General features: G+C 39.7%; 2 protein-coding genes and 1 long non-coding RNA gene across 5 annotated transcripts; 1 reads left to right on the top strand and 2 right to left on the bottom strand.

Annotated features, from left to right (window-relative positions):
* Positions 1-702: 702 nt before the first annotated feature.
* LOC122651818 (transcription factor TCP2-like) lies at positions 703-12,189 on the bottom strand. 3 transcript variants are annotated; one of them, XM_043845368.1, is made up of 2 exons: positions 10,780-12,189; positions 703-1,059 (listed from the first exon to the last, which is right to left on the bottom strand). In XM_043845368.1, exon 1 carries the CDS (start codon positions 12,187-12,189, stop codon positions 10,828-10,830), a length of 1,362 nt encoding a protein of 453 aa, XP_043701303.1. In that variant the 3' UTR covers positions 703-1,059; positions 10,780-10,827. The 3 variants fall into 3 exon arrangements, with proteins under 3 accessions (XP_043701303.1, XP_043701305.1, XP_043701304.1); XM_043845370.1 differs by having other exon boundaries at positions 703-1,065; positions 10,783-12,189; XM_043845369.1 differs by having other exon boundaries at positions 703-1,061; positions 10,783-12,189.
* On the top strand, positions 12,168-13,854 carry LOC122651822. The gene is made up of 2 exons (XR_006331516.1): positions 12,168-12,303; positions 13,768-13,854. It is a non-coding gene; the product is annotated as an uncharacterized LOC122651822 (long non-coding RNA).
* Positions 13,855-15,561: 1,707 nt separating this feature from the next.
* LOC122651120 lies at positions 15,562-18,069 on the bottom strand. The gene is made up of 4 exons (XM_043844446.1): positions 17,557-18,069; positions 16,823-17,361; positions 16,497-16,689; positions 15,562-16,260 (listed from the first exon to the last, which is right to left on the bottom strand). Exons 1-4 carry the CDS (start codon positions 18,067-18,069, stop codon positions 15,562-15,564), a joined length of 1,944 nt encoding a protein of 647 aa, XP_043700381.1.
* Between the last annotated feature and the right edge of the window lie 4,326 nt (positions 18,070-22,395).

Raw genomic sequence — 22,395 nt, 5'->3', positions numbered from 1 at the left:
GTACTAACCTGTAGCGGTCACTGCATGCGTCTTAATGTCATGGGAGACGAGCCAACCAAAGCAGGCGCTGCATACAATCTAATTCACCCTTTGCCTCTCTTCAGAACCTAAGCACATCCATTTTCCGGGCCATCTGATTAAGGGTTACAGTTTCCACGTCTGTGTCGACACAAATAGAAACCTGGACGAGCCGGTAACACCCCACCCCATCAATCTATATTGGCTGAACAATGCCTCCCAAGCACTAACCCTACAAATAACCTTAATTGGTAGCACTGGGAAACTAGATCAGGTGAACCTTCTGAGTCGTGGTTTCTCAAGGCTCCATAGGCAGTGGCAATCCGAGTGGGTCAATTTGGTTCAGGACTGGGATTGAGCTTCTCTCTCGAGCGGCACAGTGTGCAGCGCACACCGTACGGCTGGGGAGGTCTCGATCCACATGCCAGTGCATAGAGATGTGTGCTGCCATGTGGATTGGAGCTCCCCAATCACACGACATGCGCTGCGTACTGTGCCGCACACAAGTGCGCTAGAAAGGAGCTGGATCCTCAGGACCGAGACCGAATGGCCTATATCCACTCCATGGATTCTTGAAAATTATAACTCAGAAGCCATGTGTTTAATACGATCTCATCAATAAATTTCTTAATACCAAAAAAGAAAAAATTGAGATTTAGCCTGTCATCCACAAGGCAGGAACAGATTTGTAACACCAAAGACCTCAATAAAACATCACTGAGAGGCCAATACCAGGGTTCTTTACTGCGAGAACACGGATGCATATGAAAGTTCAATGGAATTAAAGTCAAAATCAAATTCCCAAAGAAAATTTTGAAGAAAAACGAATTGAAATCTTCTGCAGTGACATGTACCTCACCAAAACACAATGTGTTAATGCATATGCATTACAATCATCAGTATTTACGGGAATGCGAGCTGAATAAACTAATAAATTTCGCAACACATACTAATGCTGTCCTCTTTTTTTGCCTGAGGCAGGAAAGGGCTTTCTATCCATCCATCCAACCACCATGGCCCGGCACTGCACTTCATAAACTTACCTGCAACAAATCCCACTTCAGAAAAATTAGTTCAAATTAATAATGTAAATGAATGACTTTTTGCTATTAATAAGTAACAAAATGCCTATTATTAAAGGACACTTTATTGCACAGCAATCAACAATTATTTCGGTGGGAGTATTTTCTAACTGAACCAGGATGACCTTTTACAATAACTTAAAAACTAGAGAGATGAGAGATAACAAAGAAAAAAGGGACCATTAGTTTTACCAAGCCATTGAATTTATTAAATCAGCTAAAACAACAGCAATGTTGACTAGAATGGTTCAATAGTTGACAGTGTCCAATGACTAAAGGATATATTCATAATTAACAGGAGACTGCACACAAGGTACTAAAACTCGGGTCTCGGTATCAACTCGGTTCTTGGAAAAATCGAGTCGAGTCGAGTCGAGATCTCGCCGAGTTAGTGCATTTTTTTTTCCGATTCGGTGGGTTTGAAACCTAGTTTGGATCTGAAACTTGATATTTAACCTATTTTAGGGCATTTAAACACAATGACACTATCAGATTTTGTAAAAACAAAGTCCAAATATGAGTTTCAATTCAGACCATAGGTTGGCAGGCGATGACGTACTAAAATACCCTACTCTACACATAATTTAGTAATAGAAAGCAAGCAAAACATTCAATTAATAGCTAAACAACTTAAATAAGAATTAGAAATGTTAAAGTAATACATCAAACTGTTTAACAGTGTTACAACTATAATCACATAAAATGACTTTGAATCAAGTATTCAATCCCCGCTAGTGTCACATAGTCTTCCCATGACATAGTGTTGTTGTAATGTTGAATATAGTGCTCCACAGCAAGCATATAAGAGTTCTATCGAGTTAAGTAAGTAAATATATAGTAGATGGGTCATATTTCCATTGATCAACCTGAGATCTCAACCTGAGATCCGAGATCTCGCTGAAATATGTGGAGTTAGGTAAGTAAATACATAATAGATGGGTCATTTCCATGGGCCAACCCGAGATCTGTGATTTCGCCGAGATCTCGCCGACCGCTAGTGTCACTTAGTCTTCCCATAACATAGTGTTGCTATGATGTTGCATATAGTGCTCCACAGCAAGCATAGAAGAGTTCTGTCGAGTCAGGTAAGTAAATACATAGTAGATGGATCATTTCCATGGGTCAACCCGAGATCTCGCCGAGATATGTCGAGTTAGGTAAATAAATACATAGTAGATGGATCATTTTCATGGGCCAACCCGAGATCCGAGATTTCGCCGAGATCTTGTATTATTTTGTATCGTATCCCATCTCGTCTCGGTTTCTCAAAAAACTGAGAAACTCGTCGAGATCTCACGAGTTCTCGAACTATGATTCCACACTTCCAAGTTTGGACTTGTCTGAGTTAGCATCGAAGTCCAAACAATGGACACACATACACAATCCACATATAAGTGATAATTATCAAGCTAAGGAGATATCAACGGTTGGCGACACCAAGAGGAGTTCAACTCAAACTCAAACATTCCAACAGTCCAGGCATGAGTCTTCTTAAGAGTCCAAGATTGCACAAGCTCAAGATCAGATTAAACTCAAGAGTCCAAGATAGATGGCTATCAATGTCATGGCATTATCAATGGCTATCAAAATCAACAATACTTAATGGGTTAGTTAGATCAAATTTATTTCATGTTTTGTCATATAATTATGGGATAGTATATAAGTAAATTTATTTTAGATTTTTAGTACAACATCACACAGGTGATACAAATATAGTTGCAGAAGTGAAACAAAAGGAACTACAAGGAGCACATATATGGGAGGGTAAAATGGGAGGGTAAAAAATATCAAGCAGCTTAGGAAGGAGAGGAAAGCCATAAAAGGATGAACTTTTTTTAAGTTCAACTGTAATGTTGAAATATTGGTAACAAATACACCATAGATGAGTGGATCTGGAGATGCTCAATCATGTGCCAACATAGATTCTTTAAACTAGAGAGAGGACTTTCAGCATCTTCTCCTGATTCCTCTTCCCTTCAGTTAGTTACTAAGGACCACGAGACTCTTAGATCCCATGAACTTCTGAGCAGAGAAGTCATGCTTCCTAGGTGGCAACTTTCTTGCTCAATAACTCTCTGCCACTTGGCACAAAGTCATTGTCCCAACATTTTATTATTTAAAAAAGAGGCAATGTCATGTAGGGTCATCTGGAAGTAAAAAGGTGGAAATCAAATATCAGTTTGAAAACAGACACAACCGAATATAAGCTATGAAATAATCTAGCACTTAGCCCTAGGATTTAAGATTACACTACAAATAATTGATCTGAATTTGATATTTTCCCTACGAGCCATGCTTCCATGGTTGGAGTCCATGCGTAACAACATTCAAGGCCTGATGTATCTCTCCTTTCAACCAGGGAAAAAAAAAAGAAGTAGACAAATTTAGAAGAAAAGATGAGATAGCACTCAAAACTTATCAAAAAAATTTCTCCATAGGCATAATCTCCTTAAATGCAAGGCAAGAAAACTTCAACATTTCTTGAACTTTCTTTTTAAACTTCATTCACAACGCACCTTCAGTCCATTTGATAAGAATACAAAATCTCCACATTCTTCATGGAAGAATTATTATTTGTTTTTGGTGACATTCTTATCAGTCCAAGCATTATGTAAGCTTCGACCATATAATAATTTGATTTTGAATCTCTTTCCTAGGGACGTCTCACTTCCAAGATGGCTGGCACACTCGAAACAATTATACACATAGTTTAAATGTATTTGTAGCTTGGCGCATATTGGCCGAATATAGAGTATCCATAGTTAATGGAATTCAATATTCGGCTTATCTTCGGTGCAATCTTTCCCTATATAGTTGGAGTTTATTCGGATTTTTATCCTCCCAAGTGCGGTGTACTGCCCAGTATCATCTATTTATCTTCTCAAATGTTGAGTGGACGGTTGGATTTTCAAGTGTGGTACAGTACTAGGCAGTGCACCGCACTTGAGAGGATAAAAATCCAAACTCTGGGTAGTGCAATCTTTCCCTGTATAGTTGAAGTTTATTTTTTGTTGTAAATCTCTTGTAATCCTTCCATATTAGCCGACTAGAGCATCCAGTAATCTCTTGTATAAATCCTCTTTGAGGATCAATTCTTACACTTGAAATAATATCTACTCTGACATGGTATAAGAGCTGAACAAGGCTCACGCCACCACCTCCCTCTCCTAGTCGGCTCCTTTCTTTTTATATTTTTTATGGAGACCAATACCTCCACCGAAGATCCCTCCTCTCACTCCCCCTATGGCCGAATCCGCCATGGTCACTCCCATCGTGGCCACTCCCATAGCCGTTCCCAGCATGGCCACACCCTTCATGGTCGTCCCCCTTGTTGCTTCCTCTCTTCTTTCTACCGTCTATCCCTTACCACCCATTAATATTGGATCCCCTCATGCTTTTCTTTCTCTAAAGTTCACCTCCAAAAACTTTCTTCTCTAGAGGACACAAATTGTTCCCTTCTTGCGCAATCAACGTATCTTCGGATGCATTGATGGCACTCTGCCATGTCCTCTTGAAGCCACTACTACAACACAATGGCAACACCAAGATGCTGCCTTGATGAGGCTTCTCATCTCCTTTCTCTCTAAAGAAGTCGTTTTTCTTGCCACTGGTAAGGAAACGAACAAAGACATCTGGGACACACTCACTGCTGCCTTCGGTTCTGCATCAACTACCCACTTCCTGTTATGTGTCGATTTTTATTTAGGTGTAGTTCTTTGTGATTAGAGTTAGTTATTATTAATTTATTATTAATTATATGTATCTACGGGATGGTGGTTATTTATTAAATGTAGTTATTAAAAGTGGGATAAGTTCAGAGAGATATTTTAGAAGTTGAGAGAAATTGTAGGAGTGGGGAAGTGGGTAGTTAATATTAGCCGTGTATTTATTGATGTATGAAGAAGTAGAAAAAAAGGAAAAAAATATTAATTAATTCTTAAGAGTTTATCTTGAGAGAGGATTGGCGACCTCCCAATTGCGCCAAGACGCCATTGCTTCGTTTGTAAAGCAAACTCTATCCCAAATTTATCTCTCTCTTCCTCTCTTTCTATCCCTACTATTTCTCTTTTATTTTAATTTATTTTTAGATTATCTTGCACGTAACAAATGGTATCAGAGCCAGGCATGGCGGAGGAAATCGACCGTCCCGGGTCTCTACAGGTATATCCTCCTCTGTTCAACGGCTGGATGGAAGCGATTTGTTCAACAGAGATTGACCGTCTCGGGTCCATACGAGTTTTTCATCAGGTTTTTCAAATGTTGGTATTGTTGGACCCTACAAGTTCGTGGGCGTAATATTGGCAATTGGCGGAAGCAACTTGGGAATTACCCAAACAAGATTTGGGATTCGGGTGGAATTGTTTTTAATTTTTATTTGTAATTTAGTGGTCTTGAGGACAATACCAAAATTTAGGGAGATGGAATGTTATGTGTCGATTTTTATTTAGGTGTAGTTCTTTGTAATTAGAGTTAGTTATTATTAATTTATTATTAATTATATGTATCTACGGGATGGTGGTTATTTATTAAATGTAGTTATTAAAAGTGGGATAAGTTCAGAGAGATATTTTAGGAGTTGAGAGAAATTGTAGGAGTGGGGAAGTGGGTAGTTAATATTAGTCGTGTATTTATTGATGTATGAAGAAGTAGAAAAAAAGGAAAAAAATATTAATTAATTCTTAAGAGTTTATCTTGAGAGAGGATTGGCGACCTCCCAATTGCGCCAAGACGCCATTGCTTCATCTGTAAAGCAAACTCTATCCCAAATTTATCTCTCTCTTCCTCTCTTTCTATCCCTACTATTTCTCTTTTATTTTATTTTATTTTTAGATTATCTTGCACGTAACACTTCCTCTCTCTTCATCTTTCTCTTTAGGAACTCGCCCACAAACCTAAAGAACCGGTAACACAGTTCCTACAGTGTGCTAAAGCCATAGCTGATGAACTTGCGGCTGCGGGAAAACATTTGCAACAAGAGGATTTCAACATCCATATTTTTCGGGTGCTTCGTTCGGATCTCAAGGACGTTGTATCCACTCTGCTTGCCCGCCCTAATGCCATCCCATACTCCGAACTTCATGGGCTGCTCCCCAGCCATGAGTTCCTATGCACTTCAGTCGTCAGCCATGAACAAGTTGATGTTGATAGAGACACCTGCATCAGTCGCTCCATCTTCTACCAACACTGTGAGTCATCCTCTGCCTATACCGACTCTAGATCTTCTCAGGCTGGTCGTGGTTTTAGCAAAGGGCGTGGGAGCCGTGGTGAACATCTTAGTCGTTGTGGTCGCTCCCATAGTAGCAGGCTTTAGTGCTCTATTTTTCGCCGTACCAACCACATTGATGTTACATGCTACTACTGCCCTCTTACTCCCCACCTCCCTAATCAGCTTTGTCTTTCCATTCCCCGTACCCCTTTTACCAGCCGACCACCCACCCTGCTGCCCATTATACCGGACACTACACCACCGCCCCTCCCCTCCTTCCTACACCACCACACCCACCCTCCACCACCTTAACTTTGTACCTTGATATGGGGGCTACTCATCATGTTACCCCAGACCTTCACTCTCTCTCTTCTTATAATTCCTGTATTGGTAATAATACTCTCCATGTTGATAACAGTAAAGGGTATTCCGATATTACATGTTGGTTCTATTTCTCTTCCCTCCCACTCTTCTTCCCAATCTTTTATCTAATGTTCTTCATGTTCCGATTATTTTAAAACCGTTATTTTCTGTTCAATGTTTTTCATGGGATAACAATGTTTTCTTTGAATTTCACCGATCTCATTTTTTTGTTAAGGATAAAAGAACCAAGTCAACCTTGCATTCCGGTCCGAGTGATGGCGGACTTTACAACTTATCTTCAGCTAATAGTTCCTCTCTAGCGGCTCATCTCACATCTAGTACCTCTCTTGATGGGTGACATCACCGTTTTTGATACCCACATGAAAGTGTCCTTTGTACTATTGTTAGTGTCAATAAATTACTGTGTCGGTCCAACATGAACCTTGTATAGTTGGAGTCCATCTTAAGCGCAATCTTTCCCTATATGGTGAGTTTATTCTTTGTTGTAAATATCTTGTAATCCTTCCATATTAGCTGACTAGGGTAACATGAACCTTGTATAGTTGGAGTCCATATTAAGCGCAATCTTTCCCTGTATAGTGAGTTTATTCTTTGTTGTAAATATCTTGTAATCCTTCCATATTAGCCAACTAGGACATCCTGTAATCTCTTGTATAAATCCTCTCTTTGAAAATCATTTCTTAGACATGTAATAATATCAACTCTGACAGAGTGTAGTGCTATTCATATGTAGTTCACCAAAGTTTTTACAATTAAACCGAAAATGGATAGGCACAGCCATTTGGTTAGGTGCTTAGGAACAGACTTTCACTTGGCCATTCACAAGATGTGAATAGGCTGCCATCTTAAACCATGCAGAGTAATTTTAGTAATGCTTGAGTCTAGTGCAACTCAAGATTTCTATAGATCAAGGAAACCTCAATAATAATAGGTTTTGGATAAGAGATCTGAAAATGCAGACTTAAAAATGGAAGCTGATAATCATACTGAGAAAATGCTTATAGCTCAAGATAGTCTTATGTATTAAAAAATACTACCCAAATGATGAAATCTGAAGTTTGAAACCACTTGAAAATTATTGAAAATTCTTCCAGATTGGTTCTAGTGACTAAAGCAAATAAAACCAACGTACCAAGGGGGTTTAAGATCTTTTCATTACTATTCTAGCAAACTAGAATCCATATCTTACAAACAGCATAAAGCTTGAACTCCATATGTATATGATTGAGGAACAATGGAAGAGGGAGATGAAGACAATGTGTCTGTAGAACATATTGAGCATATATAAATGTGTCTCTTATTTATAGTAGAGCTACATACTGAGACTTTTTTTAATGGGAGAAGTAATTTCTATCATATGGGATCATCTAGATCAATGAAAAGATCTAGAGCCAAACAGTTTGCAAGAGGGCCACACAAGATTTGTAATGTAGAAAAATGAGAACCTAGAATGATGCAGAAAGGAATGTAAATCGCATGCAAACCTCTCAAATTACAGAGATAATCATCTAGCTACAAATATATATAGTGCAACACTAAATAGGCACATATTACCGAAATATCCATGTAGCCTAAAAAAATTTCTTCAGGGGCTACTGCCCCCCGAACCCCTACATGGACCCAATAGTTCATCGAGGCTCTAGTAACAAAATTAACGCACAAGGTGGGTTGATTCTTCCGGGCCTTTTAAAGGACCTTCAAAATCAACCCACAAATGCAAGCGACGACTTTTAGAAACTACAAAGAGTGGCCCTTATAGAAAGCATATTGTAACAAATATGGAGAACATTTGGAGATTCTTACCCTTGTGGAAAGCATTTATTTGGGAGAAAAGGGAGTGTCTTTAAGAAGAGGGTGACTAACCTTTGCATTATCTCTTTGACATTTTAATGTTATAATAACTGTTAAATAAGTGAGATAGCCCATGACATCCTATCCAAAACCACAAGGCATTAGGTGGAGATGACTCAAGGGTATTTGGCAGAAACAAAGATCCAAAAATCAATTAAGGAGTCAAAAGGCTAGGTTCAACCAAGGACATTATAATATGATATGTTTTCTTTTTTCTTGGATATTACCATATAGATAGCAACTATTATAGAAGCATATATTTATTATTTGCAAACAAATAAAGGGCTAGGATCAAATCTTGACATCTATGTGATTTTACTAACGAGATTAGTGGAACGAGGGGGGGGGGGGCCTCAATAATACTTATAACCATTGTACATTACATTTTTATGATATTTTGATGGTACATATGCTAGAAGACAAACCAATGCCAATGAAGATTCTTATCTATAGAGTTATGGGTTACCCTACGAATAAGAACACACGCACACACATGGCACATGATAACTTTATAGCAAGATATAATTTCCAAGGCAGAAAATAAACTATGCCTAAGTTGTTGAGGCGGCCGACTGGGTCACGTCTAGGAATTTCTTGGTCAAACATGGATTAATTGCTTTTAGCAATGGCTAGTCAATCAATGAATGTCATTGAAAATTCAATGAATAAATTCATACTAATGGAAACTAGAGCACAAAATAGATGAAAGCCATCACAACCACTTCTTAATTCTTATTTGATGGTTCATAACTCATATACAGTAGAAAAGCCACAAGCTGCAAGTTTCAACAAAGTAGAAAAGTCAAAACATGCAAGTAGCAAAAGTGTCTAGTATCTTAAAGCCTCCAAAAATCAATTCGCAGCTATTCCCACCGAAAGTTTACAAGACAGTTTTCCTGATGTCACGGTGAGGAGGAATTCCTCACCAATGGCCACCAGTGCTTTTAGATGGTTGCTTGGAATAATAAAGGGTATTTTGGATCTTCAATAAATATGAAAAATAATAATAATATCGGTAGATTTGTGGGTGAAAGAAAACTTTCACCTTCTCTTTGCCAAAAAAAAATTATATATCTATAGCTTCCTCCCAAATGCACTTGGAATGGGGAAAAATGTGCACGCTTCAATTAAAAACACAAATTCAAAAAAAAAAAAACAACAAAATTTGTTTAAATAAACAAATTCAATTCATGACAAACTAAAGGATATGGTTTTGATTTTAATTAATTTGAATCTTTGAAATGATTATCCAAAACTTGTACAAATCCTAGCCCAACTTAAACAGGAATGCAAGCATGTAGCATGTCCAACTTATAGAAAATCTAACACTATCAAAAAAAAAAAAAAAAAATTTAAATTAATTTTAATTGAATCAATCAGTCAACAAAGCAACTTTATCAATTTTCTTTTTGAGCTTCTTGATATTATGCCTACCAGCCGTCAAGTTTGTCTATTGAAACAAAATTTGAATATACAAGGATCTCCAGAGTCCACAATTGGAATACCGTATCTTCAAGAAGCTTAATCCTCTATCTATGAATCAGTGAATCTAATTACTGGCAAATCATAAATCACCATTCATTGCGCAGCATGTGCCATTGTTCTAGTTGAGAATTTGTTTTCCTATGACTTTTCTAAGTTTTCCGTCATTTTTTACACTATTTTTTGGCCTTTTCACCAAGACAATGGGAACCCTCCTGAGTGAGTTCTATGTTCGTAAGATTTTATTGTTTCCCCGTATCTTATTCGAAAGTGGTTTCCATGCGACTAAACCGAGCAATGAACATTGCCCCCCAAGTTCGACAATGCGCCGAATTATAGCCGAGTGTGGCGCATGCGCATCCGCAAGCTAGGCTAGGGTCGCTGACATAATCAATGACGAAGGAACAGTGATTGAAATCAAAGGGTGAAGAGACGTTGTATTGCCCTAATCAATTCGTTCGACACCTGGCCTGCTTACAGATCCTAGAGAAGAAATACCTAGCAGATAACAACACACAACAAGCCGATCCCCATTTTGCGGCCATCAATGCAGGAACCAGACAAGACAATGCATCTAAAAACCTGATAAAGATCGTCCGAGAAATTTTAAAGCAATATACATGCACACACAGGAGACAGGAGGCTCGAAATCCATGCGAAAAAAAGGGACGAGAAACAAACAGGCACTGGAATAGTGAACAAAAATGTATATTTTAAGGAAGTGTAAAGGAAAGCAAATCATATTTTGTTGTTCCTTACCTGCAACCGAGACGGGTCGTGAGTCATCTCTGCTCTTCCAGGATATCAGTTCTTTCCTTTTCCCTTCAGGTCTGATTGCCTGCACCCATCATCATAGTAGAGTTGCAGTCCAGATGGAAACTGATGATTCTCCACAGGTGCAGCAGCAGGTGAAGATGCAGTCCCAATGAAGAATGGTACGCTTGGTCCATCAACGGAAGAAGAGAACCTCTGAAAATGAGGAAACGGAGACGGTGAATTGGACTGAAGGGTCCCCCTATTGAAACCACCGAGGCCAGAAGAGATGCTGAAATTCAAGTTATAGTCACTTCCTGCCGCAGTTGCAACTGGTATAAGGTGATCAGGCATGAAAGAGAACTGCTGCAACTCATGATGATCGCCGGTGACACCAAAAGGCGATTGCATTATCATGGAGTGCGGCTGAGGAGGATTCCCGAAGTGAGTTGAAGCTGAAAACCCAGAAGAATGACTGTTTCTTGACGACGAGCCGAAAATCCCAGCACCGAAGTAATCCATTGGGGTTGAAGGTAAATGCCGGGTGGTCTTGAGGATAAAATTTGATCCACCTGGGTGGGCTGGTTCAGAGGGGCTGTTCTCATTCTCACTTGCCCCAGCACCTCCACCACTGGTGAGTAGCTCAGTGAAAGACGCGTTCTGAGAATTAGGGTTCAGATTGTGCTGATGGACAGCAAGAGCATCCTCCTTATCCTTCTCCTTTTCTTTAGCCGTTCTTTCTCTGGCACGCTCTCTGGCTTTAACACGGCTTTCAGACCTGGAGAGGGACAAGCCCGAACCCTTGCTTGTCTCAGATGTGCTGCTCCCTCCAGATTTCGTCAAGGACATGTGCGGCTGCTGCTGTTGCTGATGATAAGAGGGCTCAGTTTCTAATTCGAGTTCGGCCTGATCAAACCTTGTCTGTGAGGCACTAGACCTCCTTTCATCGCTTGGCCTGGGGGTCTCCGGAAAGGCACTGTTAAGCGAAGGAAGCTCAGCAATAGCGTCCGCGGCGGATTTAATTAGCCATTCCACTGCTTTACTGGGCTGATCGTAGCCCAGACGATCCTGGAGATCGTAGAACTGTATGGCCGTGGAGACCGAGAGACGAACCCTTCGGTCTCTGAGCCCCTTCGCCGTTAGAACCTTACTGTGGCGATCTTTCCCGCCAGATGCCCGAGAAACTCTGATAATTCGAGACCCAGTCCATGAACTCAAATGGGCACTTTCAGTTCCACCACCACCAATGATGCCTCCTCTTCCCACTCCTCCGCCATTTCTAACTTCTCTATCGTCTTCATCATCGTCTTGGTACTGGTCTCCTGCCTTTTGTCCTACCTTGTTGGAATCTCTTCTACCGTTGTCGAACCTCGAAAGCTTGCAAGGCTGCTGGTGAATCTCGTCCACCTCCATACCGCTTTCATACCTTTCCTGATTCCTGAGAATACTAGAACAAGATCTTTGGTTTGCTCCTCTTTTTATCTTTTCTTTCACCCTCTTCCGGAACCCAAAAGAGAGAGAAAAGTCGTCCTCTCGCTGTGTAATTGAATTAGGGTTTCTGAATGCTGGTAGCAAGTCTGGCAATGTCCTTTAGCATTTAGTTCTTGGGGTTGGGTTGTGAACTTGTGATTAAAGGGTCCTTTAAGGCCTTCAATAAATCGAAGTTCGAGAGACAGAAATGTCAGCAGCTCCGCTTATTAGCTTTTAGCAGACCTTTCAAAAGCAAGTCTCTGAACTGATGAGCTGTGTGAGCTATTGCCTGCCTTCGCTATTCTGCAGAAACCGCTCAGACGCCTGCAAATTGTATCAGATGGTTAAGAAGTACAGCCTAAACGAAAGAGATCAGAGATTCAAAAGAGCGGCTTTAGATTTGAGATCAGACTGACTCACTATTCTTAAATAAGGATCTATATAATCCTAGCTTTAAAGATAGACTAAGTTTAAACAACCAAAATAAGAAAAAAGAGGGCCCCCAAAAAAAAACTTTGGCAAAAAGTGTCGCTCGCCACCTTAAATTCCTGTGCTTGCAAGTTGCAATTACCGATCTGAGCTCCTTCTGCTTCAAATTTAAGCTTCTTTGGGGTAAAAGAAGAAAAATGACACCAAAAAGAAAACAGCTGAGACGTAATTGCACACGCGTCACTCTTCAGAGATAAAAACTCCGATCTGAACCTTTCTGTTGTGTCCTAATACTAATACTTCCTTACCCATAAAACAAGACAAATTTGTAGCTTAAAGCCTTAAGAAATGCACAGCTTCAACCTAACCGGAAGAGAAATCTAAACACAAACCTTGCGTTTCTCCAATTTTGATTCCGTTCTGAGCTTCTTAAAGTTTCAAGATAATGAAAATGGCGATGAAATTAAGAATTGTAATGTAAATATGCGCTCATATCACTACGATGGTCGATGTAACAGCCTTTCCGAGCTCAGGGATCTACGTTCTTAACTTAGTGGATGTGCTCCTGAGCGACCAAACAAACAAAACCAAAGAAAACTTCAACATCTGCAGTTCCCAATGTCCTCCATGAAAATTCAACTCCATTCCAGGTCTTCGAAGATTTGAGAGACAGGGAGCGACGGACAAAAAGGAAATCAACTAATGTGACTTAATATACAAACTCGATCACCAAATTTTACCTCGGATTCGATCAAACCACATGGAACAACGAGAAGAGTGAAAGACCCCCTCAGCGAAGCTCGTCCCCGATTTCACTAGCGAAACCTCAGATTTCATGTGCTGATGTTTCCTGCAACTGCTCGCCACAATTTCAAGCTTCGAAATCCAAAGTTCGAACTCCTCTTTACGCAGACTCGAAAATGTAAAGACCGTCCTTAAGTTCAGAGCTCTCCAAGCATGTCTTTACTCCTTCATTTCACTGCAAGTCCTGCAACCACCTCCCCCATTAATGAAACTCAGATTTCACCTGAAAGCTAAGAAATCGAATTTCTCACAAAAAATGTTAATTAGTAGAGATTCAACTCACCTGAGTCTCTCTCTCACTTTGCAATGAAGAGAGAGAGCGCAATAGAGGACGATGGAAGAGCTTCAGCTTTTAGGGTTCTTGTCCGAAGAGAAGAGGGAAAAAAAATAAGAAAATTAAAAATGAGAGCCTTTTTATCCAAAAAAATCAGGGCTTAGTAGAAAGCTCGCTCTTCTATGCCCTAAGCTTTCAGCATTCCAGCAATCACCGGGCTTATCGGGAATGGACAGGGCACAGAGCGCCGTTCACCCTTTAAATAATGATTCTATTACGATAATAACCCTCTTTCCTTGTCAATTAACAAATTCCAACCCCACCCCCTCCCCCTCTTCCTTCTCCAACTACGTAAGTCATGTCACATTCTATTTGTTTGGTTTTCTTTCCATAAATAGCACAGCAAAGAAAATATAATTGGAAAAAAAATCGCTTGCCCAGCCCCTAAAATGACCGCCCCACCCCTTACAAAATGAAAATCTCTCTATCGATGTCCCTATGTATTTATCCTTTCATTGGCCCCCACATTGTTGCGGCAGCATTCTTCTTTTCAAAAATAATATTGGCCAAATGTTCTCTGTGCTGGGGCGTAGGTTCCACCCAGACGCATGGGGTTGGTGAAATGATCACCCTGCCCCCTTGAATGGCAGGCCCATGCGCCTGTGCACAGGCTGTATTGTGGCACAGAAAACATCAGCCCAATCGTATTATATGAATTTTATTTTCGGGAAGGGATGGTAGATCGCCCATGTGTGGTATGTTAGCGGGCAGGACTAATGGGAATGCAGGACGGGCCATCATACAGGAGTGGTAGGAATCATTTAAGAGGGAAGAGAAATATAGGCACAAGATACATTAGCTCATGGTATGCGGGCAGTGTGCCCAGTCTTTTTCCTTTATTTTAAAGAAAATGGAAAAAGTTTCTTGACCCTCTCTCTATGAACTGACCACTTTGCCCTCTATGCATAAAACTATTTCGTTGTTTCTCTCTCTCTCTCTCTCTCTCTCTCTCTCTCTATAATAAAAGTAAAAAGGAGAGAGCCCCCTAACAAGCAGCATATGAGAAAATACACCATTTTTTTTTTGGTGCAATGATCTAATCACTTTGATTGATAAAAGGAGTTACAATGCTCAAGAGATCCCTAGGGAAAGGGGGCTCCCTAAAACAGCTCACAAGGCAGGAGAGTGCCCACTTGGACAAGTTGTGGGCTAATCCGTTTCCAGATCTGCTGATAAAGACAAAGCCACAAAAAGAGAAAGACGCTTTCAGGATGCCAATATCCTGAACAATACAAGAGATGCAATGGGGAATAGGGGGGGGGGGAGAGGGGGACAAGCATTTGATGAGGGAGAGACAATCCGACGAAACCACAAGAGATCAGATCCCCAACTTGCAAGCAGCCGAAAGAACCAAACGGATTGCCAATGCCTCACCAATCACCGCCGGAGCCAAAGCAAAATGCTCGGTAGCAATCAAACAAATCTCACTGCCAGGATCAAAAACAACACACCCCACACCAAGGGCCTTGGGGCGTCATCCAGTAGCCGCATCAACAAAAATGGAGAAGGTTCCCAAGGGGAGAGAAGGGGGAACCGCTCCAAGAGAAACCCCCACATCCAAACGGGTGGGGGGAGGGGGGAGGGAGGTAACCGCATCAATTTTTGAGTTCACCGAAGCAATCCAAGTCCGGGGGAACCGAAGCCTTGAAGCATCTAGCATTCCTCAGCTTCCAAATTTCCCAAACAGCAACCGCATGGGAAGAGAAAAAAATCTTGCGCTCCTTCTTAGATGCCCCAGGCAAGCTGTTCTACTTCAAAATCCAAGCCGAGAGGGAGAGACCAGGAAAAGCATCCACCTTCAAAGATACTGAGGAAGCAAACCAGGCTTGCTTGGCTAACGGACAGTACAAAAGAGCATGCTCGGTTGACTCAGCCTCAATCCCACACCCACCACAAATATCTGAATCCACGATTCTACTCTTCTTCAGATTAGTCAATACTCCAATGGCTCCCAAGCAAGCTTTCCACAAGAAAGACTTCACCTTAGGGGAAGCAATGGAGTTCCAAATACAACTCCAAACCTCTTTCGGAGTCGAAATAGCTTTCTTAGCCGAAATAGAGGAGCATTGGGTCAGTTGAGTACCCACTCTATAAGCAGACTTGACAGAGAAGATACCATTTGGAGCGGGGCCCCAGCATAGCTGATCATCACATCCCTCAGAGCTAATGGGAATCTGTAAAATGCACTCGATCTCGAAGGGCAAGAAGAAGGCACGAAGCTTCGCCACATCCCACTTAGCATGTGAGTCAATGATGTCCGACACCCATTGAAAGGGGCACTCCGGGGGACGAGGAAGATGTAGCCTAAAGCCCTCCAGCGCAGGAATCCACGGGTCGTCCCAAATGTGAATGGCTAGACCATTACCGACTATCCACAAGAGGCCACTGCTCAGAAGCTGCCTACCATGTAAGATGCTTCTCCACACCCAAGAAGGTCTACCACCAGCCTGCACCGACAAGAAGGAAGAGGACAAAAAATAAATACTCTTAAGCATCCTTGCCCATAGGGAATCTTCCTTTGTAATCAGCTGCCACCCAAGCTTAGCCAGGAGAGCTTGGTTCTGGATATTTAGGTCTTTGATTCCTAGCCCTCCATCTAACTTTGGGAGATTTAGGCAATCCTTTCCCACCCAATGGATCTTTCTCTCCTCCTTTTCTGACCCCAAAAGAAGCTACAACTCGCCTTACTGATGTCATCCAGGAGACCATGAGGCAGTTTAAAGTGAGACATGTGGTAGGATGGAGAGGTCGTCACCACGGCCTTTATGAGGACTTCTTTCCCAGCTTGAGACAACAGCTTCTCCTTCCAACCTGCAATCTTGGCAATGGTTCTATCCTTTATATTCTGAAAGGCCGCCTTCTTTTCTTTCCAATCTCTGAGGGGAGACCAAGGTAGGTCCCAGGACTAGTCAACCCATCCACTCTAATGATTCTAGCAAGTATACGCCTCAGCCTAAGGGGGTATTTGGGCTGAAGGAGGCTGAGGATTTCTGTCCAATAATCGTCTACCCTGAAGCATCACAATAAAGTAATAAAACATCCCTCAGACTCCTGAAGGAACCGTGATTAGCCTGGAGGAAGATGAGGCAATCATCAACGAAGAAAGAGTGCATAATAGTGGGGCTAGAATTCTTAATCCTCAAACCGCTCAGGCTCCCATTTTCTACTACACCAGAGATCAAGGAGGTGAGGCATTCAGTGCACAGAACAAACAAGCTAGGAGAGAGCGGACCACCTTGCCTAATCCCACGGGAAGGCTGAATAGACCCCTTCTGGACTCCATTGAGAAGGAAGGAGTAAGACACTGTGCTCACACATTGGCTGATAAGCTGGACCCACTTTCCACACAAACCCATCTTTTGCAAGATTCTAGAGAGAAAAGCCCATTCAATTCTGTCATAAGCCTTCTGCATGTCGAGCTTAACTGTTGCCAAATAGTTTCTCTCTCTCTTCATGTGCCTAAGATGGTGAAAGGCTTCATGTGCAATCAGAACATTTTCAGAGATGCTTCTCCCTTCCACAAATGCCATTTGCTCTGGAGCCACAATCTGATCAAGGCATCTCTTAAGCCTTCTAGCAAGCACTTTCGCAAAGATACGGTACACCACATTGCAGAGACTAATCGACCTGAACTAATCAACTCTTTCCGCCTCCTTGACTTTTGGGATAAGGAGAATATGAGTCTTATTTAGTTCTTTGAGGTGGAAGCCCGACTCAAAAAAAGATCTCATAGCCTTACACACCGCAGGGCCAACTGTTTTCCAATATGACTGAAAAAACACTAGGGGAACCCCATCGGGTCCAGGAGCCTTGAGAAGCTTCATACTAAAAACAACAGATTTGACCTCATCATCAGAAATCGAAAGGCAGAGAGTACTATTCATATCAGCGGTAAATCTAGCAGGGATAAACTGAAGAGCTCTCTCCAAGTTGTGAGCTCCCTCCGAAGAAAAGAGAATGTTAAAGAAGGAAAATATCTCTGCATCAATGTCAGCTTCTTTCTGTAACCACTCCCCCTGCATGGACCTCAGCCTATTAATCTTCTTCCTGCTTCTCCTTTGAAGAGTAGTTGAGTGGAAGAACTTCGTGTTCCTATCCCCCTCCTTCAACCAGAGAGTACGAGCCTTTTGCCTCCAAATAGATTCTTGCTGGTCAAGGAGGAACTGTAGCTCTTGTTGCGCTTTCGATTCCCACTCCACTAAGTAGGGGTGCCACGGCATGGCCTGGATACTCTTGATGACCTCCAGCTGCTCCATTGAGTTGTCAATAAAATAGCATCCTACATCAGAGGGCAGCAAAGTTATTTCATTTGAGGAGGAAAGAGACAAGCACAAAGGGTACCTCAGTGACTTAGATAACCTCTTCCCAAATTGAAAAGAACATAAGGGCAAAAGGCTCTATTTGGTTGGAAAGGAAATAAAAACGAAGGGAAGGTAAATTTTCGAACCTAAAAAAGAAACTTTTGTAAACATTACCCCAAGTGATTGTATAAACTACTAAATCTTTTTATCATATTTAGTAATGATACATTTTACATGTAATTTTTATTTTACATTTAGGGATTTGGATGTAAAATAAAGTGAAATTTAATAACCAAATATGGAATGATTTGGAGTTAGTGATAATGTCACATGGGGATATGATTACAAAAATTTCTTTTGTAAGTATGAAAATTTCACTTTCCTTTAATTCCCCTTAACCAAACAAAGTCAAAGGTTTCTCACGGTGGGGAAAATCTCCTACACCAAACCAATGATGGTGTGAGAAACAGCAACGTCAACAAACCCACATGATCAGAAAGGAGAAAGTATTAGTGCAAGATCCGCATGGTCAGAATGCGAGAGGGTGTGGGAAATCATCCCCATATCACTAGTTGGGGATTTTTTCCATGAGGTAAAATGGAACTTAAAAGAGTGAAAGTGGAATTATGGGAAGAATATACATTAGTCCAAAGTAGAAAATTTGAAATGAATATTCTTATTTGTTTTAGGGCAAGATATGGTTGGCTGGTTGTGTAGCGTTTGCACTAGTGCAGGGGCCAATGAGAGTACATACAATTGTATCAACATAGGTGTATTTTAATTTCATAAAAGGCAGAGCGATACTTTCACGTATTCTTGTGTCTCAACGTAGGAGCCATGCGACCAAATAGTGTTGTTTTTCCTTTTGTTTTATTTTATTTGTTTCAATTTAAATTTCTTAATTTCTTAATTTCTTAAGGTTGGAACTAGCAAAGTAGAAGTGGAAAATAACAACTATCCCATGATAAAGAGAGATGGTATATCCCAATTATAAAAAGGGAAAAAGGACTCTCTCCAGTGGTGTAGCTAGGGGTGTCAATTTTGGACCGGAACTGGTAATTGGACCAAAATCGTCCTACTAGGAATTGAAACCGATCCACCCAATAGCTTATTGGTCTGGATCTGGTCTTAGTGATAGGTTATTGGTCCGGATCTGGTCTGGCCCTTGGAACCGTTGGAACCGAAAGAAATGCATACATTTGAACTTGTCATGCACCATTTTTTCTATTTTAAAATGTTAAAAAATGATCCTTGCTATTTAAACATACAGTTTTTTTTTTGTTTTTTTTTTTTTTTGGGTATATTTAAACATACAGTTAAAATGTCTTTTATTATAAAGTTGTTGTCCAGTTGCTATTAGACCATGACCCAAGACTAAGCAAGACACTTGGCCCCTCAAATTCTAGTATTCTACCCCTCGCACATTTGTTGCACATAGAGGATACACACCAGTAGTTAATGAATTGCTTTTGAAAGATTCTAGCTTGCTTGAGATTTCTCGTTCCAATGGAAAAAATGTTTTACATTTGGCTACTCAACAAGGACATGTTTGGACCCAATTAGGAATCGGAACCGGACCACCCATTAGTTAATGGTCTTCGATCTCAGATTTAGAACCGGTGAACTTATTGGTCTGGATCTGGCCTTGACACTTTAGAGCCGAAACCGATAGAGAACCAGACCGATAGCTCAGAACCGGATCAATTGACACTCCTAGGTATAGCGCGCTCTTGTGCTCAGACACATGATAGTGCAAAATGACCGCCTCACCCCCATGATAGGCCAAAATCTCATTCATGTTGATGCCTTTTCGCGCGCTCCCATTGCCACACTACCGGATAGAAAACTATTCTATTTTTAACAATTAGCAAAAACCAATTATAAATGAGTAATTTGTATTTTTCAGTTCAATGTATCAAACAAATTTCACCAACAAACTATGAATTTTCACTTAGTGATCGCCATGTCAATAGCTATCCACACCAAAAAATGCTTGTAGATTAAGAACAATTTTATATCTAACTAATTTTGGTGTTGGATTGGGGGATACCCAAGAATAAAAACTCTTCTTCAATACTTACATACACATCCATGCAATTTGGCTCAAGGTGATTTACCCAATTTAGGTTTGGTTAATTCTACAAAAGGCCAAGGATATTTCAGTGTTAATAACTTAATATGTGTTTAGTTGAAAAAGTGAAAACCTAAAGTCAAGATTGAGTTAAATTAACTTGAGAAATTAGATAAGTCGAGCAACCCAAAGATGAGCATTTATACGTACAATGTCTTTGGCTTACCACTTAAAATTAATAAGATTTTCTTATTGACATTTTTCAAGGTGTCAAATAATTTGTAATCTTTTTTTTTTTTTTTTGTCATTTTTTAGTATGATATACATTTTTTTCGAATGAAGGTAATAGTATCATTTCACATGTGTATTATAAAAAAATGTGTATAACAATGACATCTTTTGATAATGACATAATAATATGTTACATTAAAATTATTTTTGAAAATAATTTTATACTCTTATATTAAACAACATTTGAGATCAAGACAAGGGAAAATTAAAAGGTGTCAAGTTATACATACACCTATAGAGGTGTCATTCACACACTCCCAAAATTAATAGTTTATTAGAGTGTGAAAGCTTTAGATATATTGGAGGCTTTCAAATTATTCATAAATTTTATTTGATATGGTAAATGGGTTCCTTTTGTGCCATAGTCGACCTTTTCAACTGCCTCTCCCATTGATGCTTCATGGTTCAAGCATTTCATAATCAAACACTTTTAATAGAGGGGGAATTTAGTATTTTTCACTTTTCAAATTTGATGGAATACTCTAACTGTATGGCACATTATTTATTGAGCTATTCTGCTTGTATTTGCAACAATCCCCGTTTTTTCAAATAATTTTCAAATCATTATTCTAAAAATTATATTTGTCAGATTGGACTAGAACCCAAGCTACGAGTAGATGATAACATAGAGAACATATATACAAAGTTCAAGAGCCAACAAAACTTGCCATATAGGAAAAAAACAGTTGACTATGTTTGAAAATTTTCAGTAAAACTTAGTCAAAGTCTCACCTTTTATATTTATTTTCCTAGTTTTCCCTTTTTCTATTTTTACTAATGTAGCCTCAAATTGCAACACCCATGATTCTACAAGTGTTAGAATTGCTAATTTACAAATGTGAATATTCAAAAAATTCAAGGGTGGATTGGAGGACTATGATATCCAACCAAATTAAAAGCAAGTGTCGTCAAATAGAGTTAATGAAGTGAAGGATAAGTCATTGCATGGGAGAAAACACATGTATCAATCCAACATAAACAAACAATCATGACTAAAGGAAAGGAAAACAAGTTTCACTAGGAAGCAATAAAATTAAAGTAAATATAAGATAAAACAAAGAAAAACTAAGGATCGAGTTTTCCTTACACCATAGTGAATGAGAATTCACCATGGGGTTTCAGATGCATGCGGGAGGGTATGGAGATATTTTGGGATACATACTAAAACCCTGTAAGGGCTTGTGAACCCTAGGATGGTGAGGTGAAAAAAATCTTTTTGCAAAAAAATATGTATACAATAGAAAATGGAGGGATGGAAAAAGAGAATGTTAGTTTCTTTTGTTTCAAATACTATATTTCCCTTTTTAACCAAATAATAAAAATATCTTTAGTATATTGACAATAATTTTTTAGTTACCATTCATCTCAATTGAAGAAACAAAAAATAAACCATAATTAATAGAAATATATCACATACTAGTTATTAGAAGCATGCATCAACATTAAGTAATGCAGAAATTTCTATTGCATTGATAGAAATAATTGAACTCCAATATTAAATGGCTAATTTCTTTTCTATACATTTTGGGGGTCAAATGGGCAAATAAAAAGATATATATTAGATGATTCGTAGATAAATTTGGATTTGATAAAAAATGGTTATGAGAAGTAGTATGCCCTAAGTATGAGAGAAGTGTCTTTTAAAAAAAAAGGCCATAGTCCTCATACAGGTTGATCAAATAACTAAGATACCTATGCAACAAACAAATGACTTGAAATTGTGTAAAAGTTACTTGTACTCATAAAAAATGAAGGTAAATGATCAAGTATCCTTATTTGTTTATATCGGATGGGAGGACGATAATACTTCTTTGATTTATTTAGCTAGCAAATCATAATGAAACAATTTTACAATGCCGTATAATATTTTGTATTCACAATACCTTTGTAACATTCACAACTATAAATATTATTATCAA

This window comes from Telopea speciosissima, chromosome 2 (assembly GCF_018873765.1).
Source record: "Telopea speciosissima isolate NSW1024214 ecotype Mountain lineage chromosome 2, Tspe_v1, whole genome shotgun sequence".
Classification (NCBI taxonomy): domain Eukaryota; kingdom Viridiplantae; phylum Streptophyta; class Magnoliopsida; order Proteales; family Proteaceae; genus Telopea; species Telopea speciosissima.
Note: the sequence above shows the minus strand (reverse complement) of the source record. Positions and strands in the feature narration are given on the sequence as shown.

Excerpts from the sequence above, each read along its gene's own strand:
- LOC122651818 (XM_043845368.1), bottom strand. The coding sequence starts at position 12,189 with ATGGAGGTGGACGAGATTCACCAGCAGCCTTGCAAGCTTTCGAGGTTC.
- LOC122651120 (XM_043844446.1), bottom strand. The coding sequence starts at position 18,069 with ATGGAGCAGCTGGAGGTCATCAAGAGTATCCAGGCCATGCCGTGGCAC. Across the intron at positions 16,690-16,822 it reads CTTTATTGTGATGCTTCAGG|AGATTGGAAAGAAAAGAAGG; the intron begins GTAGACGATTAT and ends GTCTCCCCTCAG. Across the intron at positions 16,261-16,496 it reads TCCTGGATGACATCAGTAAG|GCTGGTGGTAGACCTTCTTG; the intron begins GCGAGTTGTAGC and ends TTGTCGGTGCAG.